Raw genomic sequence first — 26,960 nt, forward strand, 5'->3', positions numbered from 1 at the left:
GGTCGCTGCCCTGCCACCGTGGGGCATTTAGACACCATTCCTCCATGGCAGACACATTTAGCAGCAATAGGAGAGCAGGGAAAGCATTTTTCTCTGCTGTTCCATTCCCTGATTTCCTGGATATCAAGCGGTGGGCAGCAGGTTGTTGCCAAGCAGGAAGGAGTTCACATCTGCAGGCACAGAGGAGGCCCTGCTGTGTCCTTAGGCCAGGTGCCATGCCATGCCTCAACTGCTGCACTGATCTGCCCAAAACCACGAGTGGGCTTCAGGCGTAAGTGATGTGGCTGTGTTTATTCTGGAAGATCTCAGCTATGATGCTGCAGCCATATCTGTGTCTGCAGTTCAGGATATTTGAGTGCTGTGGCAGATAATGGCTTATTTGCATGCGGGTTTTGCCGCAGTGAGCGTGACAGCGTGAGCACCCTTGATCCCTTTTCCCTGGGGGTGCTTTCATGCAGCCATGCCACTGACACTCATGAGAGCTTCATGTTGGCTCTTTTATGTACTGTTTTTTGTAGTGTTTTCTTCAGCTTTTGAAAGTGGTTAAACCCTTTGTACATTAATATCTCCTTTGTGTTTCTGACATAGTACTGCTAGCTAGCCTTTTTTTCTGCTTTCTCTTGAGGCACTTTGATCATCAGGACAAGTCTGGCACCTCCTTCTTGTAGGGAAAGTGCTTTAAAAAATCCTTTACCATTTTTGCTGTTTCTTGGCTGCATCATTCCTGACTCCCCTGAACTGTCTTCAGAGTAATTAACCAACTCTGCACAGATTTTCATTTTCCTGTAACTGAATTTAGACTTTTATATCCTGTGTGTTGTGGTAAAGTTTAAAGACTTGGTTTTTTCACTTTTGGATCATTTCTGAGTAAAGCTTTTCCTGTCAAAAGCTTTACTGTTCTTCATGCACCCTCTGGTATATAGGTAGTACAGATTCAGACTGGAAGCAGGCACCCACAATTCCTGTTTCACACTTCCTGAGTTGGTGTCCTAATTATCAGCAGAGACACAAAGGATGTGGAGGACTAGACTCTGCCTTTGGCAGTGTTTCCTGCGTATTGACCATAAGCCATTCATCTGTATGTAAATGGGTGAATTTAGAGCTTAAATTCCTGAAAATTTTTTGGCCTGAAATTTGTTATCACAGAGCTGCATAAGTACAGATGAGAGAATGTATTTTGAAAATGTCTCTGAGAATTTCCTTTAGGCAAGTTGAATTTTCCTGGTGTTTAAAGTGCTGCCCAGTACCTAATCTGTACATTGGATTCTTCTCTATTCACTGTGAGAGGATATTATTTCTAAGCATTAGGATTTTTACCCCTCATATCTAAACACACCATTGTTGAGCTTTGTAATGCTTTGCTTCTGATCCCTGTGCAGTGTAAAATGAGAGCAGTTTAAATACCCATTTTACCAAGGCTCTTTGAGGATAAGGTGTGCGTGCTGCAGAGATAGAGTAAAAGTACCCAGTTGAAATAATGAGTGGGTGAATGAATTTAGTGCCTGCCTCAAAGGCTGAGTACCCAGCACAGCTAATGAAGACTCCAGTGTCATTCAGTTTGCTTCAGTGGCTGCTGAACAGTTCATTGCTCACTGGGCTGTTTTCATCTTAATATATCTGAACAGTATGGACAATACTGAAGATGACTGAGGTAAACTTCAAGGTGATGCAAGTTACAGGTGTTGAGGGATTCTTGTGTGCATGGAGAAGAGTGGTGGAGTAGTCACAGGAAAAACAGTTAAACTGTATTTAGTTTATACACATTATTTCTATATCACATGACAAATAACTCCAAAGAAGGGTGGGAAATCACATTTAAATAATATTTTTTAATTATCCAGAGTAGTAATAGATAATGTTGTGTTGGTACATATGCAGTCTGTATTTCTTTTAATCAAAAGATTTATTTTAAAATAAGTTCATAATATAATTCTACATGAATGACATTGCTAAAACCAAGCAATTTATATTTTTGATTTGCTACTTCACTGGAATGTTTTATTCCTCAGTAAGACAAGCTTTTCCATGACAGCTTATGTTACGAAGGAGAATTTTTAATTAAAACCATCATTATATCTTTTACTGGTATGAATTTCTTCTCTTTGCCAATTGGGCTGACATATGATGTTTAATGCAATGCTGTAGTACTATATAATACCATTTTCATTGCATTTTTACTGAAAGAATAGAATAAGTCACTGAACTTGAGAATTTTGAACCAATCCTGTTTACATGTGCAAGTAGGAAGAAATGATGCACCCTTCCCCCTTCATTGTTAAGTGGTAAATTGTTGCTATGGTGATCATTCTTTCCATCTCATCAGCTATAACCTGGTTTTCCACATCAACTGAATAGCTTCAAGCAATGCATGATCTTTATTTTATATATATATCAGTTAATATTGTTTTGCTACATAGTTATTGTCTTGGGACTTAACATCGGTATCAAGATGCAGTGAATGTAAGCAAGATAGTTCTAATTTTGTTGTATATAAATCTGTGTACTCATTAAAACAATCTTCATGTAGCTGCCAAGAACTTTTAAGTAGATTTATCAAAGGAAGCTTATTTTTGGTGTGTTACAGATGATTATTTTCCTTTCATTATTTCAGTCTATAAGCTTCTGTAGTAAATATGTGGAAAATTTGGTAAATCTCTGAATAATGTCTCAGTTAAGCAATATGTTGTTTGTTATCTAAGGGGATGGAAACAGGATAGTTGTAAAATTTCACAGAGCAGTTTTATTTTCTTGCAGTGAGAATTGGTACTTTTGGGTTAAATGCAGAGAGATGCCTGCACTGTGGTGAGAGTAAGCCAGGTGATCTGTTGCAGAGCCACCAGAGGTAAAAACGGATTAATTGGTCTGTATGAGGTCCTGTGCATGTACACAACAGATTTGTGTCAAGAGAAAGGGCAGAATGAGCATGTGGGCCATTAGAATATTGCCTTGAAGCCAGATGTGCCTTCCCTTATCACCAGTACCAGGTTTTTCAGAAAATGGGAGAGCTTTGTGCTATGGCAAGCTTTGGAGCCATAACTAGGACACTGGTGTACAGAATGATAAACATGGATCTTAGATTGACCTCTTTGAACTTAAGTTAATGCTTTTAAAAGACTTTATCTAAACTTATATATTGTTCATGACAGTCAGTCTTTCCTTTTCTTCTAAGATGTCAAGCTCATAAAAATGTAACCATGTTCTGTCTTTAGGCTGGATAGCATATGAATGACTCTTGTGTTTCTGATTTTACTCATATTCTAATTTTTGGTGGAGTTTTTTTTTGATTTGGGGTTTTTTTTGGGGCAGACTTTCTCCTCTGCTTTTCATCTGCATCACTTGTGCCTGTTTTTAAGTTGTGTGTCACAATCAATAAAGCAGCAAGATTATATCTTGTCACAAATGAAATTTTGCATTTATTACTGATAAATAAATAAATTTATTTATTTAATGTCCACAAGAGGACCTGAACAACAGAGAAATATTTGAATATGTAATATCATGTAAACATATTCTTAATTATATTATATGAAGATGCAAGTTAAATCTTAGTTTCTCTCCTAGTGGTCTTTTTGGGTTCTCTATAGGAAAGAGTGTTTTTCATGTCTCAAAATATTGTGCTGCCATAGGCAAACTTCTGTTAGGTGTTCCTGGCCTATATTTGCAATGAGGGATGTTTTGCTAAAGAATGTCAAAAATCATCTTTCAGTAGCTCAGTCTCTTAAAGGATATTGTGAGAGTTATAGTATAAACATAAATGCACTACCTATGGAGGCAAACTAGGAGCTGGATTGATATTTCAAGTAAGCAGGGTATCTGTGCACACTGCAAGTTCTAGAGGATAGCATCTTTAATTACTGAGCTGCTTAGATCTTTTGGAAGCATTTACTGCATGACTCCCAAAGTATTAATCCTTTTGGCCAAAACACAGTTCACTAAGTAGCCTGAGAGAGAGTGTGCCATGGAAGTGAGGAATGACATATTTCCTTCCAGATGCAGAGGATGAGAAGTAAGTTACTGAGAAAGCAGATTGTAGAGTTGCCTGAGCCAAAACAGCCATTACAGGGTTCTTGGAATTATTGTTTTGTTTTGCCTGATTTTATTAAGCAGTATTGTATTTTACTTGGTGAATCTGCTCATCTTTGTTTCATGAGCTACCTCATTCCTTAATTTTCCCCAATCAAATCTGTATAATAGTACAAACTGAGCACCTGCAAAAGAATATACCCTGTAAGGTGCCAAGTCCTTTCACATATTTCACAATCATGCAGATAGCCCAGAGAAAGACTTTGTTGTCATGTACTGATTGTTTGGTTTTTTCTTTTGTAGTTGTTTACAAACAAATCCAGCATTTGGAGCAAAAACTGGTGAAAGAGAAGCAGCTGTTTTCATGTTTTTTTGTTATATTTTCCCAGGTAGTGTTTCCTACAAAACCAGAAATAATTCTACTCTGAGCAGAAGCTGAATGACCCAAGACTCAATAGCCCCCAGAGCTGAAAATATAGCTGAGTGTTCTTTATACCAAGTCTTTTTATTTGCTTAAGCTTCTCACTTCCTTATTCTTCTTGAAGGCTCTGGTTTCAAGTATGGTTTAGCCTGCAGTACCAGGAGCCAGTACCAGGAATCAACTGCAAACATGAGACACATGGACTGATCCGAGTTCAGGAATGACTGTCTGTCTGAGACTGGGGGAATGAGAAGATGGTTCCTTTTATCTGTGCTTTTCCTTAGATTTAAACATACTTTAGATTTTAGCATACATAGATTTAAGCATGCAACTGTAGCCTTGTTTTACCTGATTTTTTTTTTTTTTTTCCCTACGCAGTCCCTTAAAGGGATCTAGTGTGTTCCTTTGTTGTACGAGTGTAATCTGGAATTTGATGACCTGGAAAAAATGCAGGCAAAATGCCAGCCAGAGAAGAGAATCCTCTGAACAGTAGGACCATGCACATGGGAACTAGTATTTCTTTCTATATTATTTCCCTGTAATTCTTTCTATATTATTTCCCTTTAAAGCAATAACAGGGGTTGTTTTAATGCTTCAGTTGCTATAGTTTCTGAAACCATGTACAGTTTTTTTTATAGTATAAGATCAGTTCAATAAAAGACAAATAAAATCTGAAATAAAAATAAATTCACATTTGCTGCATCAAAGACCATAAGATATCTGTACGTGATTCCACTAAAATTGTGAAAGTGAGCACAGGTTACCCTGTTTAATCTTGGTCAATTCTATTTGTTTTCTCTAGCCAATATTCTGTTTATTTTACAGTTCATTAATTCAAATTCTTTTGGATGTAGTGGTAAATAGTCTTTGTGGCTATGATATGTAAAGACTATTTCTAATCTATTTCTGGGCGGTATCAAAATAGATTAAAGAATACAGCTACAATAGTAAACAAGTTCCATATATTAATTTATTACCTATATAATATATATAATCCATATATTAATTTAATATCTGTGTAAAAAAAGGACAGATTTTAAAAATCACCAATTTGATCATCATAAGGATAGATGTGCTCACAAGGAGACAGTTTTCTCTCATTGCCACTCGGGCAAGTAGAGAAGCTGTTGATGCTTGACAGAGAAGTCTGTTTCTATAGGTTGAAATGTATAGCTTCAAACAGTTCAAGCTAGAAATTTTGGTGTTTAAAAAAAATAAAACACAGAAAACAACCACCATCACCCAAAAAAATCCCCCAAGGATATACAAAAACCTTTCCCTCTAGACCCTTGTCAAGAATTGAATTTTTTCTTCTACCCTAAGTGTCAAGGATGCTGTTTGGGTGGATGTAGCACAACTCCAGAATTCAGAGACTGTCCTTAATGCTTTTCTTACACTTATAACTCACAAGGATAAATACAGAAATGGCCCATATCAAAGATCATATAGGCACCAATGAATTTTCTAAGCTCTATTTTTTTTTTTTTTATTTAATGGCAAAATTTATCTAAAGGCTAAATTTTTCTGATTTGCAGTTTTTCTTTGCTTTGCGTTGACTCGGTTTCCCTCTCACATACTTTCTTTTCTGCTGTTTGTCTCCATGAATAGCAGTTAGCTGCTTTCACAATTTAATTGTTGTTGAGCATGTTTTGTTTCCTTACCAACCTGTTTGTCTTCTTGCCTTTTAACATTTCTGATCTCTGACACAAGCCTGCCACTGTTAAGAGGCAATACCATTGTTCAGGGAACTTGCTTAAACAACATATGCTTTGTTCCTTTTAAGCGCTCTGAAAAAAAAGTCGTCTGAAGGATAACAGAGAGAAAAATTGTCAGATCTTTCATAAATATTTTTATCTGAGATGAGTGGTACTGCTTCTCTGTTCCACAGCCTTTCATCACAGCAAATTATGAGAGAGAAACATGATTTTCTCCATACAAAAAGAATTATAATAAAGGGAAGATAAAAAATATTCTAATTTAAAAAAAAAAGTGATTTGAAGTAGGTAAATCAGCAGACAACACCATTGCAGGGATTGTCTTCCTTAGCTAAATTATTTTTACCTGTGTAAAATTTCCTCTATATAAAATATTCTGGATTAACTATGTATAGTTCGTTCATGCACTTTCAGAATAACAGTGCCCTTTTGAAAGTGCTTGATGCAGAGAAGGCAGTTGGCTTCATGATTTACTCAAACTAATTTGCATTTCTTACATTTTACAATGAAAACAAACCTTATTCTGAAATAATTTCCAGATATAGGAAAGAAGACCATTGAAGAGAATAGAAGGATAGCATTAGTACTGATTATTAGGCCTTATGCCATGTTAATTGACTCAAATAACATGCCTTTTTACTTCAGTTTAATTCAAGGACAGATGGATACTAAATATCTCTTAAAAAAAAATTTTAAAAATAAGGGTATTTAGGTTTCTGGATTCCAAAGTTCACTTTGTCAAAGTTTCTAAAGCTTGTGGTAGATGAAATTCATACTCTTTAATTCAGATATATTGTAGGAGGAAAAGTAATTAGATGGAGGTGGACTCTTCTTTGCTTTATTATCCCATCTCCAACAGGACTAAATTCAGCTCTGACATAGGCTGGCAAAAATCTCATTCACACAGCAGCAACACTGCAGCACATCATGCTCCAGTCTCACCAGATGGCACTTCTTCTTCAGGTGTGTGTCACTGTGGCACATACACACCTCAAGTTAGACAATAGGAGCTTTCAGTTTGTTTTTAATAGCAGCATATTTTCTGGACCTACACCCACCTTAGCCCTTTTATGCTTTCATGTAGAAAAGCAAAGTACAAGATGTGTAAAACTTCCAAGTAGAAGGATAGCATAGAGGGGCCTTATTTCCCTCTCACTGTGAGAGAATGTGGTGGATATTGAAAATACTTGTTATGAACCCAAACATTCACAAAACCTTCCAGAACATACAGAATTATGACTCTTCCCTGATCTATTATTCCCTGGTTCAGATGCCCCCAGCTAGATAATCATAAACTTTAAATCTAGTCCACCTTTCAATTAACATGTACTTCCTGCACAAGATAAAAAAGTCAACAATTCTTCTGCTAGGGAAACTGCACATTCAGATGTTCTGTATGTCTGCCCTTATCTTCTGTAATTCACAGAATGTGAGGTTGATTACTGAAACTCTTCTGCGGCCACTCATGGTCTCATGAAACCTTAAGCAACCTCCAGCATTTCAATTGCAAGCAATTACTGTCCATTAAGTACACCACTGAGAGGACTAATACCCAACTGCCAGAGCAAAATGTCACAGAATAATAAAGAGTTAGCAACATACTGATGCTTTTACACCCTGCTGAGGTATAAAAATTTCAGAATGACAGCACCACTAATGGTCCCAACATGGGCATCAGTAGCCATAGTTACTGCAGCATGGGTCTCATCAGTGATCCCAGTTACAGGGAGATAGATCCACTTAATCTGGTCCATCACTGAATCTGAGATAGCAACTAGCCCAAATAAAAATTGTAGTACCAAGTGCAGTTTAGATCTCTACAATGTTCCTGGAAGAGGTTTGGTTCTCTGGTCTTTGCCCTTCCCACTGAACAGAGAGCTGTTCCCTGTGCTGAGTCTTCCACCCAATCCCAGCTTATTTGGCATCTTATGAGAGTGTCTTGTGAGTGTTTCTCAGGATTGATTGAAAGTGGGCAAGTCAGCTGTCAACTGCTGTTTCACTTCTTTCAGGCACAGTCTTCAGAGAATTGGTTTGCACCAATGAGAGACAATAGTCTTACCCTGTCATCCTCTGAGGGCTTTACTATTGAGGAATGTGTATGTAGAAGAATTGGTCTCCTGACACATCATTAATGAGTGTGGAGATTCAGGAGACTGAGGAAGGTTAACATGGAAGGTTAACATCAGGGAAGTCATGTCCACTTCTTACTCATGCAGGGTTGTCTTCTATATTAACAGATGACTGCTAGATTCAGCAAAAACAGTGTAGTATGCATGAGCCAGAGAGATGAGATTTGTAGAGCAAGGCAATAAAAAAGAGCTTGAATATATTTAGAGTGACTCCAATGGAGCCTCCTAAGTGGTGTTAGAGCCATTCTGACAAACAGAAGCATCTAAGGACAGGGACCCCAAATAACTTGACCTTTCTGTGTGAAAACTGTATTTTAGCTTTGCTACAGCTCTTTGGCTGACTGATCATTTAATGTATGGTGGGAAGACACCTTGTTCACATGACAGCAAAGAGCTCAGTTTTGGTGAAACAAAAGGGTCCAGCATCAGCTAAGTAGCTTTGCAAGAAGAAATGGACACATTGGATATCCAGACCATTTATCATATAACTGTGTATCTTCAGGTGCTGTGGAGGAAATGAGACCTTTTTAGAGCCTGGGGATTTGGTAGTGTAGATTCACTAAAAGAACTGGGACCTCTTACCCTGGGCAGTGGGGGAGCAACACACAAGCTCCCTAACATAAACTGCATAATTACCAAAACAATTGTCCCAGCATTGCAAACTGAGTCTTATCACAAATGTGTCTGGGTTGCTGCTGTGGGAGTCAGCCTTCCTTGTTCTTTGGCACTATTCTTGTTTCTGGAGTAACCTGGTAGATTCAATGCAGGTAACTCTTTAACCACCACTAGAAAATACAGCCTCTCAGACACCATCTTGCCCTGTTCCCTCAAAACTAATTGTTAAGATCTCAGATGGCTGGGTCTTTAAGTGCCATTTTTCTTGACTAGTCAATTCAGTTTCCATTTTCCATGCCAGAGACAGTTTTACTTCTTTTCCTTCTCCTAAGACTTTCTCTGTGAAGTCTTTGTCAAACTAAATTGACCCTCTTGTTTCATATAAGATCTTCAGATGAGGGTCCTTCTTTCTTGGCACTGGAATCTGAATATTTTCTGAAGGTAGATAAGAAAGGCAATTTCTTTCTTCTCAAAAAAAAAAAAAATCCAAAGTTCTCCCCATGCTGTCTCACTTGTTAGTAATATTTAATAGTAATAGTAATAATTATAGTAATATTTAATTTTATCACACCATGTTTAGAGTGTAAGATTAATGCATTGTTTCTGGCATTTTTACTGAGATAGTGCAGGGTATATCTGAAATTATCAATAAAGGATGCTACATCTGGAACTTTTCCATGATGCTCTTACTCTCTTATGAAACATACCATGTGTTTAAAATCAGGAACTCTTCTGGTTTTGCCCAGTCAGCTGGGTGAGAAGAGAGAAATACAGTGCAGTGATACATGATACAGTGTATGCTTTCTGTCCAGATATTATGGAGTTGAACAGCACTGCTATTTGAATTGTTATTCAAATCTGTTAAACATGAATAAAAGATACTGGTTTTCTCTGCAGTGAGGACTTTCCCAGCAAACTTAAAGAGAGTTTGAGTTTCTGCACATGTAAACTCTGATCTAAACATATGAAGATCCTACACCTAAGAACTCCAAAAAGTGTTCTTCATATGTCTGCGCATTCTGTGGAATGCAAGTTTCATAGTCAGGTAGAAATCTAGCTCCCATACTGACCCTTCAGAAAGAGGTCATTTATATCTTACTTTCTCAGTGTTTAAATACTCAAAACAGGGTTTTGCTACTAGACAGGTGAATCATTAAAGCAAAAGTAGCTTGCAAGATTTTGTAGCTGGACTCACTTGCATAAGAGATAGAAAAAGAAACTGCCAAAAGCAAATTCCAACCTCTGCTGAAGGATCTCTTCATAATTTATGGCAAACTAACCCCTTGCAGTAGCTCAGCAGATGTTCCAAGCACTGGAGTTTGTAGCAAAAGTTTGGTTCATTTCAGGAGGACTTCCACTGCACATCTGTCTCACAGAGAGTGAAAATGTTATTTATTTAATAAGATTGCGAAGTAAGACTCTACCTGTTATGAAATGACATCACCTTTCCAATGAGAAATCATATTCCACGTGCATCCACTTGCTGCTGGAGCATGCTCATGCTGGAGCAGCAAGACTGCTACATAAAACAGCCCTGGCATTTTGTTAAATAGTGTCAGCTAAGCATAATATGAGGTCATATTCCATGTTCAGTAGGCATGCACTGCATCAATAGATCTAGCTGGAATTCTGTCATTTGTTGAGGGAGAGATTTTTATTACTGTTATTATTTTGCTAATTACATAAAGCGGTTAATCTTTGAATTACTTTGCACTGATCATACTGAATTATCAAATTCTCCAGGAAAGCATGTGTTCATTTTCCCTGCCCTTCCAGTGGCTCTTCAAGTATGTCCTCCATTCCTCCTTTAAGCCCCCAGCAATGCAGGCTTCAGCAGAAGAACTGAGGCATGACTGAAGCCTTCCCAGTTGATGACCTTCATATTTCCCCATGGGATTCATAAAATAAGATACATATTCTGAAGGTGGATCAGTACAGACTCTAGGAAGGATCATCTTGGTATACAACCTGACAAAATAGGTTGTTGTTTGTGTGATTTAGCCCAGGGAAAACAAGGGCCCAGGAAAATCTTAAAGCAGCTTTCCAGTGCCCAAAAGGGGCCTGCAGGAAAGGTGGGAAGGAGCTCTTCTACCAAGGAGTATAGTGGTAAGACAGAGGGTTTCAAAGAGAAGATCTATGTAGGGTATTTTTAGGATAGATTTAGATAGCGTATTAGAAAGAAATTCTTCACTGTGAGGGTGGTCAGATGATGGAACAGGTGGCTCAGAGAAGTTACAGATGCCCCATCTCTGGAAGAGTCCAAGGGTGGATGGGGCTTGGAGCAACCTGGTCTGGTGAAAGGTGACCCTGGCCATGGCAGAGGGTTGAAGCTGGATGATTTTTAAGGTCTCTTCCGACAAAAAACACTCTGTGATCCTAATATAATTTATCCAGCCTGCAGGGTTATTCCAGGACACGTTTCCCAGGATTTATCAACCCTTCCCTGCCAAGATGCATGCCCTTAACATGGTGAGGCTCCTTTAATGTCCTCAAGAAAAGTAGCAGGTGCAAATATTTTCCTGTCACTCCCTGATGTTCAGACCCTTGCAGTTACCAGTGGTTGTCAGCAAAATGAATTGCTGTAGTAGCAGCACTTACTCCTGTAATGTTATTTATTGAAGACACCACGAGTGTAGGACTTAGCTGGGTGTGTATTTAGTGCCCAGCACTTCTGGAAAGCACTGCCATGTGCGTGCAGCATCATTATTCTGTGCAGATAGAGCAAATCCAGTGCTTCTGGCAAGTGTTGGTAGCCCTGCTATGTAAAAGGGAGCAACGGGTGGCCCTTCTCTGATACTCTTAAAAGCTCAAACACCTGCAGTTTAGAAAGGTGACCTTACTAGAAGACTCATTTTTGAGGCTCAGGAATTGCTTGCCAATCCTGATCTCATAATTGGGTCTCAGATTTTTGGTGGGAGAGGGAGTGCATGTATTGCCTAACAGAAGATTCTTGTCTTGCCAGCTGTTCCAGTGTCACAGTTGTGTCAGTAAAACCCACCAACCTTTAGATAGTCTTGGGATGTCTGATAAATCCGTGTTTGTGTGAAGAGAGGGCGAGGAGACCTTAGGGCTGATTATTTTGGGATTTGCTTTATTTTTCATGGCATGCAGTAGTGTTTACACTAAAATTCTGCTATTAGTGACTCAGAAAAGAAAGCGCTTGTTTTTAAGAGGAGGCTGGGAGAGAATGTCAGGGCTACAGACAAGGCCTGTGGTAAGAAGAAGAAAAAAAAAAAAAACGGAGCAAATAGACCATGACCAGGACTGTTCAGAGGGTCTAAAATAGGAGACTTTCATGAGTCTGTAGTAAGTTGTTGCTCTCATGAATGGTTGCTGCTAAATATGTAATACGACAACAAATCCTCAACTTTGCTGTGCAGATCTGCATGACTTCAGTTGAACAAAGCCATCAAGGACTGCTGTAAGCAGGAACAAATAAGCTGCTGTGAACTTTCTCTCAGCGGTCTCTGGATGCCACAAAAGCCTTCTGGGTATCTAGGCAAGATCATCAGCCCTGTGTGAACCAGAACAACATTCCTGGGTTTGCAATTTTTCTGGTACCTGATAGGACATGGAGGTTGTTTATTCAAAGCTGTATTGGCAGTATTATAGATAAGTACAGTGGGTAAACATATGCATAGATGTTTATTGGAGAGGAGTATGTATATGAGACAAGATTATTTTAAAGCTGTTAACTGTATTTGTCGTAAACTCAGGTTTTGCATTTCCTTCATACTGGAGATAGCAAAAACTTTGAAATAGCTGTCAGCTGCCCTATGTCTGAAATGATCTGCAGTGCTCTTTAGTTAAAAAGAATTACATGTTTACAGATGTAAGGATCATCAAAGTCTTTCCTCTGCATGTTTAACCTGTTTGGTTTCTTGATGTTTAATATATAATATGAACAGCCTGATTTGTATCTATCAGCCTGGAGAAAAGGCAAATTACTTACAACCATCCCTACACTTGAGTGCTTCTCTTTCATGGAGAGCTTAAGCCCTTTTTAATTAAGCTGCTCAATTGTAATATATAAGTGTTTTCTCTTATTCACATATTCCCGTGAATTTTGTAACAGTTATCTTTAAATAACCGAAAAAGGAAGAACTTTTTCAAGAGTGGTTTGTTAGACATTTTTCTATCAATACTTTTTTCTGGACATCTGGCACTTAATCAGGGAACAGAAATGAACCATGCAAGGAAAGATAAGCCCAATTTAGTTTTGGCTTTTAGATTGCTAAGGACACAAAAATTAAATTTAAACACAGTTAATGCCTTTAAAAGGCTGAGAATGCTGCACTAGATTTTAATGCCCAAAGATTTTTAAAAGCTTTAAAAAAACCCCCATAACATTGCCATGAACTATTTGAATTCATGGCAATATGTTTTGTCATTTAAATAGTTTAATTATACCACATTTCTTTTTAATTACAAGCGCAAAAGTGCCACTCATATCTCAGAAAAAATATTTTTTGTGTTACTATGTTCTAGGCAGTATTTTAATTTTGTATTATTTTCTAGGCAGTTTTGCACACTGCACAAAACTCTTCTGTGTTTATTCTGTGGTTGGTGTATCCTTTCTGTTCTCATTTGTTATAAAGATTTTAATTTCATATTACTACTTTATTTTGAGAAAATGTCAGCAAATGTGTGTGCTAAAACTTGGGTAATAGAGAAAACAAAATAAGCACCAATACACTAAGCATGTACTAAAACTGCAGTATAGTAAGTACAGACTGCCAATGTCACTTAGAAAAAGCATGGAGCATGCTCCTAGAAGTGCTCATGATGGGGGAGTTTATCTTGCACTTTTTGAAGCCACAGAATTTTAACTATTTTTTCACATTTTCCTTCTCATTGCTGGGAGTGTATTTTTCATGCAACAAGTGTGAGTTACATGCATTTTGATATTTAGAGAGATCAGATGTTACTCTTATGTTACACATACTACTCTCCAAAAGCCTTGGTATTCTTTGCTAAATTCTCTAACACTGTGGACTTCTTTTTCCTTGAAATTTAAAAAGAAATGTTAAAAAAACACATCAACTCTATATAAGGGAGAGATTAGGGAATACAGCCATTGTCGTGGATGACATTTGGCATAGTTTTTGGTTTACTGATTAATAGAGCTTCTCAAAGTTTTCCAATTAGAACTATCCTAATAAAAAAGAAATTCTAAGTAATGACATCATATTGATATCATATTTTCTGATATTTTTAAGTAACTTTAAGTGGTAAGAATCAGTAGAACACTGAAAAAGATAATGTTTTGAATGGAAAAAACAGTCCATCTGTATACAAAAAAAATTCCTAATCTCTTCTTGTAAGCTCTCCTTATTTTTCATCTAGCTGTATCCTTGGAACAATGTTATTGCTTTCTTATACTTAAAAGTGTAGAATAGCTTCAGGTATTGATGCTGATGATAGCAGTCATCATACCTACCATTTTATTTTATTTATCCCAGATAGAGAACAGTTTTTAAAAAAAAAAAAATCTGTGGTTGAGGGAAGTGGAGTGCACTAAACTTACTTTAGAAATTATCTAAGCAAATGATCACAGTGGTCCATGCATTATTTCTTTGAGTAGGGTTGCCTTCACTGTGCAGAATCTTTACATTAAGTTCTTCATTTCAAGAGGCTTGTATGCTATGATGAAGGGAGGAGAAACATATTTATCTTCTTCTTGTTTTTCTTCACTTAACTATGTCATCAGGAGCAGCTGAAGCTCAAGTGTGTATCTTCTTTCATGCTTCCAGCTACATTCAGAAGCTCTCTTCAGCCAAACAATATAATTTGCTTTAGTGATTGGAAACAACAAATTGTTTGCAGCTATTCCCTTATCCCTTTTGAAAAAAAAGTCCCTTCCTGTCTGCAGGAATTAGTATTATGGGGTCAGGGAACTGGAATAAAATACTGCTCACTAAGGAGGCTTGGTAATAGAATACAATACAATACAATCTGTCATATAAAATAGGATAGAGAAATACAAGTCAAGATTTATGTGACACAAAAAATTCTGTCAGTGACTCACCATTAGCAAAACTGGGGGAAAGCCCCCAAAAAGTATAATATACAAAAGTGTGGGTAAATTTTCCCACAGGAAAACTTGTATTCTGCTTGAAGTGATGGTGCTGATCTTGATGGAATTGAAGACTGTGCCATCTTTAACATATAGCAGGGGGGGGTGTCAGTCTTTTCTCACAGGTAACAAGCAGTAAGAGAAGAGGAAACAACTTCAGGCTGTGGCAGGAGAGGTTTAGATTGGATATTAGGAAAAATTCCTTCATCCAAAAGTTACCAACCATTGGAACAGGCTGCTCAGGGAGGTGGTTGAGTCTCCATCCCTGGTGGTATTTAAAAGACTTGTGGATCTGTGGCTCTCAGAGATGTGGTTTAGTGGCAGACTTGGAAGTCTTTGATTAATGGTTGGAGTTGATGATTTTATATGTCTTTTCCAGCCTAAATGATTCTGTGATTTCTGTGCCAGTGCTATAGTCAAGAAAATCAATACAAAGCAAAACTCATTCATTCAAACTACTGACAGAGTGGTAATTAAAACTGAGTACCATCACATGAAGAGCCAGCTCCTTTATACAGGGGCAGAGTATCAGGCATGCATAGAAATAATGCTGGGCTAGTGGGACACCTAAAGTTAAGGAGAGTGCTATTAAAGCAGCCTCTCTAATGATGCTAACAGCAATTCAAGAAAACTTGTAAATTCAGACATCTGCATGTGAGTCTTTTTCCAAACATGTGAGCAAGAGTAGGGCCTGAAAGACAGACTAGGGAGATTGAACTAATTTATCTCAGTTGTTGAAAGTGGATTTTCAGAAATATATTATTTTGAGGATGCTGTCTTTCATTCACCTAAAATCTTTCTGAACTGCTATGTAAATGTGACTGGTATTACAGAAGTGAGTAGCTTGGCACTCCTGAGTTGCTGAGCTGTTCTGGGTTTATTGATATGGACCCTAGAGGTCTGCAGGAGAATGCAAACATGTTCTAAATCTTGCCATAATAAGGCAGCTGATTGCTCAGCAAACACATAGATTGGTGTTTGCCATATTTGCAGGCCCAGCAGGGCACTTTCATGATGACCACTGACATTTGAACAGTTCAGAGGTACACACTGAAAAAAGTTCCTTATTTTCATGGAGTAAGATGGGTGTCTCCAGTGAGATGGTCAGAGCCCTTATGTCAGCTCTCCTAAATAATTCATGTAAACAGTCCTGAAATCAACTAATCTCACTTCCTGTAAACAAAAGACTATGTAGTCCTTTTCTCAGAAAATGGATTAAAAAGCAATTTTATTACAGTGCCTAATATCATTGCAAAGGCTTAGAAATATCCATCGTTTTCTCTCTAAAATACACTCATAAAATTTCAAGGTTGACTGTGCCTAAATTCAGCTTCTAATTGTTGGAGCAGTAATGTCTTATCTGAAACATTTCACTTCCCCATTATGTCTTCCCCATATTCCAGTGTCAGATACCTGTGTGTACACCTTGATAATGGCTTCTCAGTGTTTTTTTTCAGTAACAAGTAGGATAGAAGGCTCAAGAAGTGTAAGTCAAAACTTTTAGACTCTTTTTAGATTCACAGTTCTTCTGTGGTCCTGACATTACCTTTTCCTTCTTGGGATGTGGATGAGCTGGGCATTGTTCCCTTAGTGGTTTTATGGTTGCTGGATTATGTAGTACAGCAAGAACAAATTCCTTAGTTTAGACTTGATTTTTGTCTCTAAATATATCAAGTGCACATTAACCCTTTGTTTTGAGGCAGTGTGTGGGACTAGCCAGCAAGGTGTCGTCTGCCTTTCTGCTGCTTTCCATGACTATCTCCAATACTAGATTTTTGTTTCCCAGTGTTTTCTTTTGGTACACTTAAACACAATGAGGTTTGGAGTTGCTATGATTGAACTTCATGTTGCAGTAAACTGTAGATTACAGTAACTTCAGATTACAGTAAATTCTCCTTGGTGTTTTTCAGAATTCAGAAGTTGTGTAACTTGTCAGCTACCACAGTATGTTTTAGCTTGTATTGAGGCATTCTAAAGGTGAAACATTAACTCTGGAACAAAAAACTAACTCCTAAGGTAAATTGCACATGTCAGCCATTTTCTTTGATGTCTTCTTCATGAAGCTTTGAAATGTGTCACAGTTAGCTTTTAACCCATTTTGATGTACTTTATTAATTCCATGTAATTTATGCTATTGTTACAATACATTGCCATAGGGTACAAAATCAGAAACCTTAAAAAAAATAGTCCAAGTATGTTAAATAAAGGCAAACAAGATAAGGTACAGGACCCATAATCTTTACATGTGTAGGAAGTGTTTGGCAAAATACTTTAAGTATGATGTCTGGCACAATACACTGTTAGCCTATAAATCTTTGTGGAAGTAGACACAATTTATTTATGCTGTTATTTATGCCTAAAGCTGTTGTCTGATTTACCAGTCATTAGCCCCAGGTTATGTTTTCAAGTACTGAAACCAGGTTGGCTGTTTTCCAAGTGTAAGAAATTTCCCGAGTTTTTCAGGCGTTATTAACTAAAGGTTAGTATTTTTTTAAGTTCCTCTAATATGAATAAGGACTGAAAATAAGAGAAGTTAATTTAGGCTGGGAAGGAGGGGTTTTCAGGGGTAAAATCCATTAGGTAAGATGATACAGATTGATGTGCCAGTAGTGTTTGCATAATAGACCTGCTCATGGTTTGCTACATCAGACTTCACTGGTACCAAGCTAGTCCAGTTACTGTGTGAGGTCAGTTCATAAAGAAGGAGTGGCTGGTTGAGATTAAAATTTAGCAAAGCACAAAGGAGATTTGATAAAGTAGAGTTTAGCTGAGGGCATATGTCTCATTTTGTTAATTCAGTCTGGAGTTCAGAATTGCTTTAAGTTTCTTTCTGACATGAAGCTCTTGTATTGCATTATCTGTTAGTCAGTCTTTTTCCTCTGTTTCTCTCAGACCCCTATTTCTTGCTGGTATTCAGTGACCTACCCTCCCTTCTAAGCTATTACAGCAATGAGTTGCTGAGAGTTATGAAGCCAAGAGAACTTAGCTAGCTCTATACAGTCATGCAAGTAGGTATTTTTAATTCTACCGTAGCAGAATATTGGTTTTCACCCAGTATTATCACTGAAGAAGATGAGGATGACTAGCCCACTTGATAAATGCCAATCTCTCACTTGCAGTGTTAAAAAATGCATAGATGTTCTAAAAATATTAAGCATTCATTACTGCTATATAATATAAGGAAAATACAGAAATATAATGGGGGCAAGAACTAACTAAAGAACTTCCCTTAAAGTCTCTCTCCAACTCATTTTACCTGGAAATGCTACAGATCTTGGTACCAATTGTACCAGAACTTGGCTTTGCAGATTGCAAAGTTTTTCTCTGACAGATAGAAACAAATGTGAAAATGTTGGAAAGTTAAAATCTGGAAAAAAACCCCAACACAATACTCTCTGCTTCCTAGAACAATTACTGCATTTTAGAATTTAAGAAGGTAGGATTGTTTTTAGAGAATTCCTGTTTCAAGAAGGATGGTAATGGATAATATTGCATACACAATGTGTAATGTTAAACAGATAAACCTGATAGCTGTCATTAATAAAAAATATCTCTTGAGAACTTCCTGTAGGTTTGGCCATTACTGGTATTTTTGTTCTTACAATACAGAAATCTGTTAGTTTAACATTGTAAGTATTATTAGTTTAGGATAATGTGATAGGAGCATAATTCTTTGTCATATATTTGGCAAATGGAAAGCAAAATTATTTTTATAATTTTAAGAAATAGAAAGAAAGCTTCTGGAAAGCTTTATGCTGGATTCACTGTATTTAATAAAATCTGAAGAATGAAACAATGTAAATATATGCTGCTTACATTTTTAGTTGACTCTGAATGAGGCAGCAGTACAAGTGTGTTGAAGGGTACCATGGAAATACAAAATAATCTGGAAGGTAATGGACAGTTCTAAATGGGTTTTAAATTTAGATAAATATTACATAATGCATTCCAGGCACATGGCATTATATATAAGCATTGTTGCTGTAGAAAGGGAGATAATATTGTTAAGCTCTCCAAGCCTCAGCACTCCTCTGTCAAGTTATTTTTTTATACATAAATAAGTGGAAATCTGACCATAGTATTGCTGAAAGAGGAGCTGCTTGTAATAAGCCTCTGGATCTGTGTTTATAATTTTTGAGTGTAGTTAATATGATGTGTTCCTGTTTACCTACCCAGTGAAACACAGAAAATAAAGATACCAGTAGTCCCACAGTCTAGAAAAGTTGGTATGCAGTTTCTCAGGTTTTCAGTCAGGCATTGGTCCCCCAGCCCTCACTCACTGATCACAGAGACTGGTGTCTCCCAGGGATCTGTAGGGACTCCACGTGCTGCCATGCAGCACCAGGACACCCCATGAGCTATAGCTGCTAATTCCTCTTCAGTGTGAGTGCAGTTTGATTCCTGCCACAGATACAACTTAATTTGAAGCCCCTGTCTTCATTGAATTTACCACCTCTGTGCATTCATTAGTGAAGTGGTAGATTGTCCCTCTTGATATGAATTGATTTTGGTAAATACTTTAATTTTTATATTCACCTGAAAAATGTGTTTGACGCATCATGTGGAATATTAATGACAGTCCTGATACTTTCCAGTATAAACCACATAGTATAAAACCACACAGTATAAAACCACACAGTAATTCAAAAGTAACTACTCTGTATTAGGTATTACAGTTGCTGAGAAATAATTTTTACAAAGAACTGCCTATTCACTTAAAATAAAAATAATCGTCAAATGTACTTTGCTGTGGATTAGAACGTGAATGCAGCATTGCAAAGCAGGTTACTTATCTTTCTGTGCTGTTTTGCAATCTGTGGATTGCTGCCTTCTTTCCTGCATAATTTCTATTTTGCTGCTGAAACATGAGACCAATCCTTCCTGGAAAAAAACCTACCACAGTCTTTTTCTTGGCTGGAGAGAGGAAATGAGACCTTTTTTTTGGGTTTTGCTTTCAAGAGTTCTTATAAAGATCTCTTGTCATAGCAAAGGACATAGAGTTCCCTGGAGAAAAAAACAGCTCTCAAGTAAATGGTGTTCATTCAGATGTAGGTCATTTTGACGTGATATATCATAGACTTAAATTTCTATGAATAATTGCTGATAGCAAACAAAATTTGGAGACCCTACACTTAGAAATTTACCTCTGTAAGGAAAGGTAAATAAAGATTTCCAAAACTATGTGTAGCATAAATGGGGCAAATGGATTATATTTCTGCTTGGATAGTTCTGCTTTACAAATATTGTCATTCAAAACTAAAATATTTCTCCATAGTTTCTGATAATACTAGTCTGATAGTGTGCGGGTCATTTCAAGGCAGAATAAAACAAGTACAGACAAAATGCAGTATCAAATAGCAGTAATTGCAAGCAAGTCATCTGGAAAACATACAGGCAGATCAAATGTGGAAGTCAGAATTTAAAAAACCCAGGAAAATAAATAGCAACAGAAAAATTATTTGAGTCTGACACTTAGAATTAAGTGTACAAGAAGTTAAAAAATTATCTAAGTATGCAGTTGCAAATGGAGATGATAAAATACACGTTGCTGAAGTTCACCAGTAGAGCATGCAAATGCCAAGGTGATAAATAACAAATGATTGCACATAGCAGGAGCCTTCATTCCCAGGCAGGGCACAGAGCTGCTGTTGTGTGCAGAAGGATCAGCTCTGCCACTTTCTCCCGTTCTTGTCACTTTTGTCACCGCTCATCAGCGGCGAACAGGCTGTCAGCAAAGTGTCTCAGCACAGGCATGTGCACACACTCAGTCTGGCTGTGGAAGGCCTGCTCAGGAGCATGAACATGTTTTAGACACAAGACTGCCTTGCCCTCCAGTGCTGGTTAGTTGCTCTTGCTGCATCATCTCTCAGCACTGAGGCTCTGCTCCAGTGTCTGCCTGCTAGGACATGCTTGGCAGTGCTCACTCCTGTGCTGGTCTGCTGGAACTCCTCACTGGGAGTACAAAAGGGGCAGAATAGCAGGAAGTGTGAGTTGAAAAGGGAGGTGTGAGATAAGGCAGCCAGGGAAAGCTGTGTTCATTTACCTTCTGTTCCTTTGGCTTCTTCCTGGTGTGACCTGCTCTGCCCAGCTTCGTGTGACAAAGTTACACTGGCTTCTTACTCCTGTCACCATTTAATTCCTTAACTAATTGATACTGTACTTTTCAGCAGAATGTATATATTGTATACAATAATATAGAAAATTCATAGGCATCAATAAATAAATGTATTATCCTGGCAGTATGTTTTCCTAGTGCTTTTAAAATGTCTGTCTTAGCAGTAGCAATAGTATTAGACTATTTTTATATGGGAGTAGTCTGGTTGTTCTTTCATCACAAAAAGATGACCAGTGTCTAGTTTATCTATGAGCAGACTACATTATTGTCTCACAAAACAATGTCCCAGTGCTAGGATTGCTTCATTAAGTTTATGCTACATAGACATAATTATGCAGGAGCTAAGAATAGCTCATCTAATTGAAAATAATGATTATAGAGAAAGAACAGGTTTGATTACTGTTACTAAGCAAGCACATACCATACACCCATTCATGAACTGCACAGAGCACATATGGGATTATGTGCTGTATTTGTTTTTATTAACAGTTTCTTTTCCCCATCCTGAGTACAAAGCAAAGGTGTTATAACTCATTTGCTCATTATCTTTTTTCTCACAGACCTAGGGGGACCTGCAAGGAGGCAGCATAAGTTAATATTTATCCAGTAAATTATGACAAGTTAAGCTTTGAAAGAACATTCAACATTTATCCCCACACACATTTTAGGGAGGATGTAACTTAAATAAATCTTCTCCAGGCACCACAGATGAAACTGTCTATGTGGGTTTTTTTATGTCTGTGTTTATACTAGTACCCTACGGGATTAAAAATCCTTTTAGAAATGCAAAGTCTGCCATACTGTTAATCTCTTGATGCTCATTCTGGTTAATGCTAACATTTAATTCTTCTTTTGTCTAAAACACATAGAGCCCGTCTTTATGTCTTGAAAATAAACCTGAATTTTTACGGTGAAGTTGTTAGAAATTTTCATTTATTTAATTGCTATTCATTGCTATTACCAGGCACATGGGATAAAATTTGGTGCTATTGTCTTGTTAACTAATTCTTTTCTTACCTCTGTGTCAGTCTTCTACTAGAATGTTATGAGAAATGTGATGAGATTATGAAATTGAATGTATTTGGTTTAGAAATGTTAGTAATATTTTTAGAGTCTCAAAATATTCTGCTGGTTTGCCATGGTTAGCTTCCCTTCTGTTCTAACGAGCCATTTCATAGCTCTAGGCTATGTGCTAATGCTGTAGAGGCACAGGGAGATCACTGCCATCAGGAATTTTTAAACAGATGACTGTTTGGAAAATTAAGTGATGAGGGAAGATGGGACAAGCAGTGATGCAAACCTGCAGTAACACAACTATCAGTTTGCAGTTTGGCCTTTGCACAAGCTGTTCTTGGGGGGTTTTGGGAAACAGCAAGAGAAAGATTGTGGAAGCAGAGTGCAAATTACTTTACCAAACTATTCCATACTATTGTCTTGATTTTAGAAAAATTGCCTTTTCAGATTGTTTTTGTATTTGAAGTTCAGTGAGTTAGAATTTAAGATAGTTAAGTCTCCATTTCTGCAAATGCCTATTGAAGTGTTAGACACATTTTCCAGGCTATTCCTTACCAACATGATCTGATTGTGGAAGATATGTCCAATTTTTTGGGCCAATATACTTGAATTTTGTCCTTCAGAAATTTTTACATGGCACCCAGCACTGACCCAGCATTAACTTTGAAATGTGCTAAAGGTGGTAGCATTCCTCAGTCCCTTTGAACACCATGTGTCCCAAAATCCCAGAATCCTGTTTAGGAGTCAGTGTGGTGGCCCAGTCTGACCTTCTGTACACATTCTGGTAACCTGTAAATAAATCCTAATCCCATGTTTCTGTCAGATACTATTCTTTCCTTTTATTTAGAAATTTTAATTACAAGCTTGGGCTGGAAATTGTGTTCCTGCAAGTAAGTGTGATCCAAGGATGAACCAACTGAAGAGCTGAGAGGAACAGTGATTTGATCCTGAAATACTTTGCTGATTGCAGTTCCTCACAACAATTTGTCCCAGTTGTGATCTGTACAGGATAGCGTATGATAGCTGAGCTGCTTTTCTCTCACATGTTTGATGCAACTGATAAAAGACTCCTCTGCATCTCAACTCTTTTCTGCTTTGTCCAGAACTGCACATGCAAGAGCTAAAGCTGATGCTGCGGATCAGGCTGCTCAGGCTGCTCGCCAGGAATGTGATATTGCAAGAGCAGTTGCCAGAGAACTTTCACCAAATTTCTACCAACCAGGTAATTGTAGATTGGACTTATGTGGCTGTTTGTTTTATTCCAGTGAAAAGACTTTGTGTTAAGTTAAAATGTTGATTCCATCTTGAATGTTGTCATTGATACAGAAATAAGTCATCAAGAGTGAACATTGCTCAAGGAGATTTTATTTTCCAATAATTTGGTGACTGTTATTTAGTATGAAAACAATTATTGAAAAGTCAGTATCAAGCATATAACTTTGCCTCAGATTAATAGCTTGTTCAGGACAGTATCAGACTTCAGCAATCATAAATCAACAGAAATTTTGTTTAATTCTATAATCTGTTTATTAATGGGAAGATTTATAACTTGTTTACTGTCCAGTGGAATTCCTGACAGTCTTGGTTAGCTAAGGTCTAAATTTTGGAGAATGCTTTACCATTAGACATACATAACTTATAAGGAAATCTTCCTCTGTTATGCCTGGGATGCTCTGTAAAACTTTAGTCCCATATTCACAATGGCATAGAATTAAGTCTGTCTCACATCAGCATTGCAGCCCGTTTTGGTCTGTCACAGGGTTTGGAAAGTTGCTGTAGGAAGAAACAAAGTTGATTTTGCTTTGTTTTTCTGCTGTCTTTCCATGAGGTTCATTTTTTTGAATACTGCTCTTTAGCTTAAAATTGGATAGATGAAGTGGAACTCCATTTGCCAGTTTAATGTCTTTTCATGTCTGCCCTTTGTTTCACCTGTCAAATTGAGCTGAGTCACATCTTGTTATTACTTTTCAAGGATCTGCCTGTACTTGCATGCTAATACAGATTATAGCTCTGAGATTCATTTTCACTTACTGTCATTTTCTGCTCATCCTTGTTTCAGACACAAACTTCTCTTAAATATACCCATATAGTGAATGCAGGCTATTATGACCCACAAAAGCAAAGAACATTCTGCAACATTTTCTAAAAACACACCTATTTACTTCAATTTTTAGTTCAAGTGCTCATTATACATAACTTGTTACTAAATCTGCACTGTCAGTTACCTTAGAGAATATTTGGGGTTTTTTTTCTTTATTCCTAAGTATTTGGTTGTAGAGAGAGAATTTGTTTTGGGGCTGGGGGGATTGGGAACCTCTTTTTGTATTTAGTGCCTAAGTCATGGATTGTTCACCTGATTGGAATTTTCATTCCCTTTACCAGTCTTAAAGCCTTTCTTTGTATGCATCCTGATATAAATTCATCTTTTTTGATCGTGGCAGTCCAGAACTGTTGGCAAAACTCAACAGAACTATTTCTCATAGTAAGACTTTGCTAACTTTAAAACAGCATAAATATGTACTTTTCACTGTTGGGAATTGCCTCAGTACTACCTCTCCTGTAGATTTATATTATTGGCCCATACTTACTGTTATCATACTCAAGTCTTTTTCATTTTTCATTATTTCAATCTCCACTAATAGCCAAAGAAATCCAAATTTACAGCAGTAGGCCATCTCACCATTCACAAATTAAGAAGTGATAACCTTAAGCATGCAAAGAATTGAAGCATTTGGAAAGAGACTATTTGAAAGCTGCCAAACCCTTCAAATAAAGAAATTATTAGAGTACTTGAGTGAAAATGCCAACATCTGACAGTGTGAAATTTGACACCAAGAAATCACTCAGATCTAGAGTTTCTCAGATGTCTTTTTACTCCCTGCCACAGGAATTGAAGTAGCATTGCTGACAAATCAGCTGAGATATGGGAGAGAAGGTGTGGGATCTTATTTTCCTCTCACTTTAAACTTTTCTTCTATTTACAGAAGAGGAGAGTTTGTATCCCTTCCCCATGTGCAGCTGGATATGTGTAGAATGGCTCAGCAAAGCATTTCTCAAAGTTTACTTACTCTGTTCTCTGTGTGAAGACATCTCTCAATTAGCTAGGTCCTAGCAAAAGATAAATACCTTTTCTAGACTCTAAATTTTGAATTCTCTAGTTGTTTCCAAGATAGTAAAATACAGCATATTTGTATACATTTGAAAAAAAAAGTCTATTCCCATTAAATGCCAAGATGTTAACTAAATCTCAGTTATCCCAAATAAACTCCTGCAAACCACCAGGTTCACACATCTTTGTGCTGATTTCAAGTACTATCATGTCTAAGATGTTTTCCAGGCTCAGTGTACAGGATGCCTTTTTCAGATACACTATTTCTGTGTGGTACCAGTTAACCCACTCACATGTACACGTACTTGTTTGATTAAGCATTTCCCAAGAGTCATGCCAAGAGTAACTGGACAGTGTTACTGTTAGCTTTTGTCATTTATGGTGATAAAATAGATAAATATTTCTGTGTATTTACACTCACTCACACAAACAGAAGTAAATATCTGCTTTTTAAATAGCGTTTTTCTGTATTTGAATGAAAAGAAGGTAATTGTTATTGCTTTCTAATAGCAACTTCTTGGTTTTCTTCTGCCACTTGAGCTTTTTATTTTTACAGTATCTACTGCAAATGCTGCAAAAAGGTATCAGTAAGTGTTCTGTCTCATTCTCTGAAACTATAGTTAAGTGGAAAATTTCCATTGTACTAAATTGTCTTGAAAATAGGTTATGATGAGAAAGTGTAATTTTTCTCTTATTTCTTTAACTGCTTAGCGTAGTAGGCAAGCATGCTGTCAGCAGTAAATGTATGTTGCATATCAACAAGCCTCTTGAAACAGAGACAAAAAGAAGTGAAATACAAATACCTCTCTCTAAATAACAGAAGCATTCTTTTCTGTCTTAATGAGTGATCTCTGAATTACTTGTAGCCTAAAACCATTTCAATATTTGAAAACCTTTTGATAAAGCTCTTAAATTTCAGGTTCTTAAAAAGCAGCTTTCAGGGCCATATAGCCTAGTATTACACACAAATTATAATTACAGTGAATATTCATCATTCATTGTACCATGGCAGTTCATACTTCCCAAATACTTTCTCCCATGTTTCACCTTTATGTTCATTAAGGCATTCATCAAAAGCTCCCAAGAGGTTCTACCTTTGTAATTTAAAAGGAGACTAAAAGGAGAGCAAAGCACTAGAAGTAAAGTAGCATCCAGAAGGTAAGAATAATGAGGAACTGTAGAAATCTTGAGATTCAGGTCTCCCAGTGATTGATTACCTTAGTATCAAGGTAATCAATCATGCATATGAGGAAAGATAAGTATGAGTGAAAAGGTCAGAGCCATAGTGTAAGGACTTACAAGGTTGCAGAGACCTGTTTTCCCTGAGTTTTTCATGCTGTTCTTAGGCAAGACCCTGCTTCTACTCTTGCTGTAGCAGATACTTGGTTAGTAATTAATAATTATGAAGATGTGTGTCTTTGCAGAGCATTACTCACAAGGCTCTACATTTTGTAGATTTAACAAATATTGTACCCTTTATAGAGATTATACTTTACTGGCCTTTTTATCAACAAATAAAGCAGATTTTTAGAAATCCCAGCTCTGACCCTTTGTTTCCTTCAGGCATCACTAAACTTGTGGATGTGTCAAAAGAGAGCACACCAGGACAGGAAACAAATGAAACCTGAGTCATAGCCTCATTCAAGGGAGTCATCCAGGGACAGTTTGCTGTTCTTCTTTGCTTAGAGAAAAAAATAAGTGCTATTTTGTGTCTCTTGTTAAAACCTAGAGAAGAACAAATGA

The 26,960-nt window shown here is 37.2% G+C and overlaps 1 protein-coding gene across 1 annotated transcript in view; it reads left to right on the forward strand.

Moving 5' to 3' along the window:
- JPH1 (junctophilin 1) overlaps positions 1 to 26,960 on the forward strand; it is an 81,275-nt gene that overhangs the window by 31,083 nt on the left and 23,232 nt on the right. Inside the window, 1 exon segment of the mRNA XM_056484505.1 lies at positions 23,212 to 23,330. Within this exon segment, the coding sequence (XP_056340480.1) occupies positions 23,212 to 23,330 (119 nt within the window).

The sequence above is a fragment of the Oenanthe melanoleuca genome, chromosome 2 (genome assembly GCF_029582105.1).
Source record: "Oenanthe melanoleuca isolate GR-GAL-2019-014 chromosome 2, OMel1.0, whole genome shotgun sequence".
In the NCBI taxonomy this organism is placed as follows: domain Eukaryota; kingdom Metazoa; phylum Chordata; class Aves; order Passeriformes; family Muscicapidae; genus Oenanthe; species Oenanthe melanoleuca.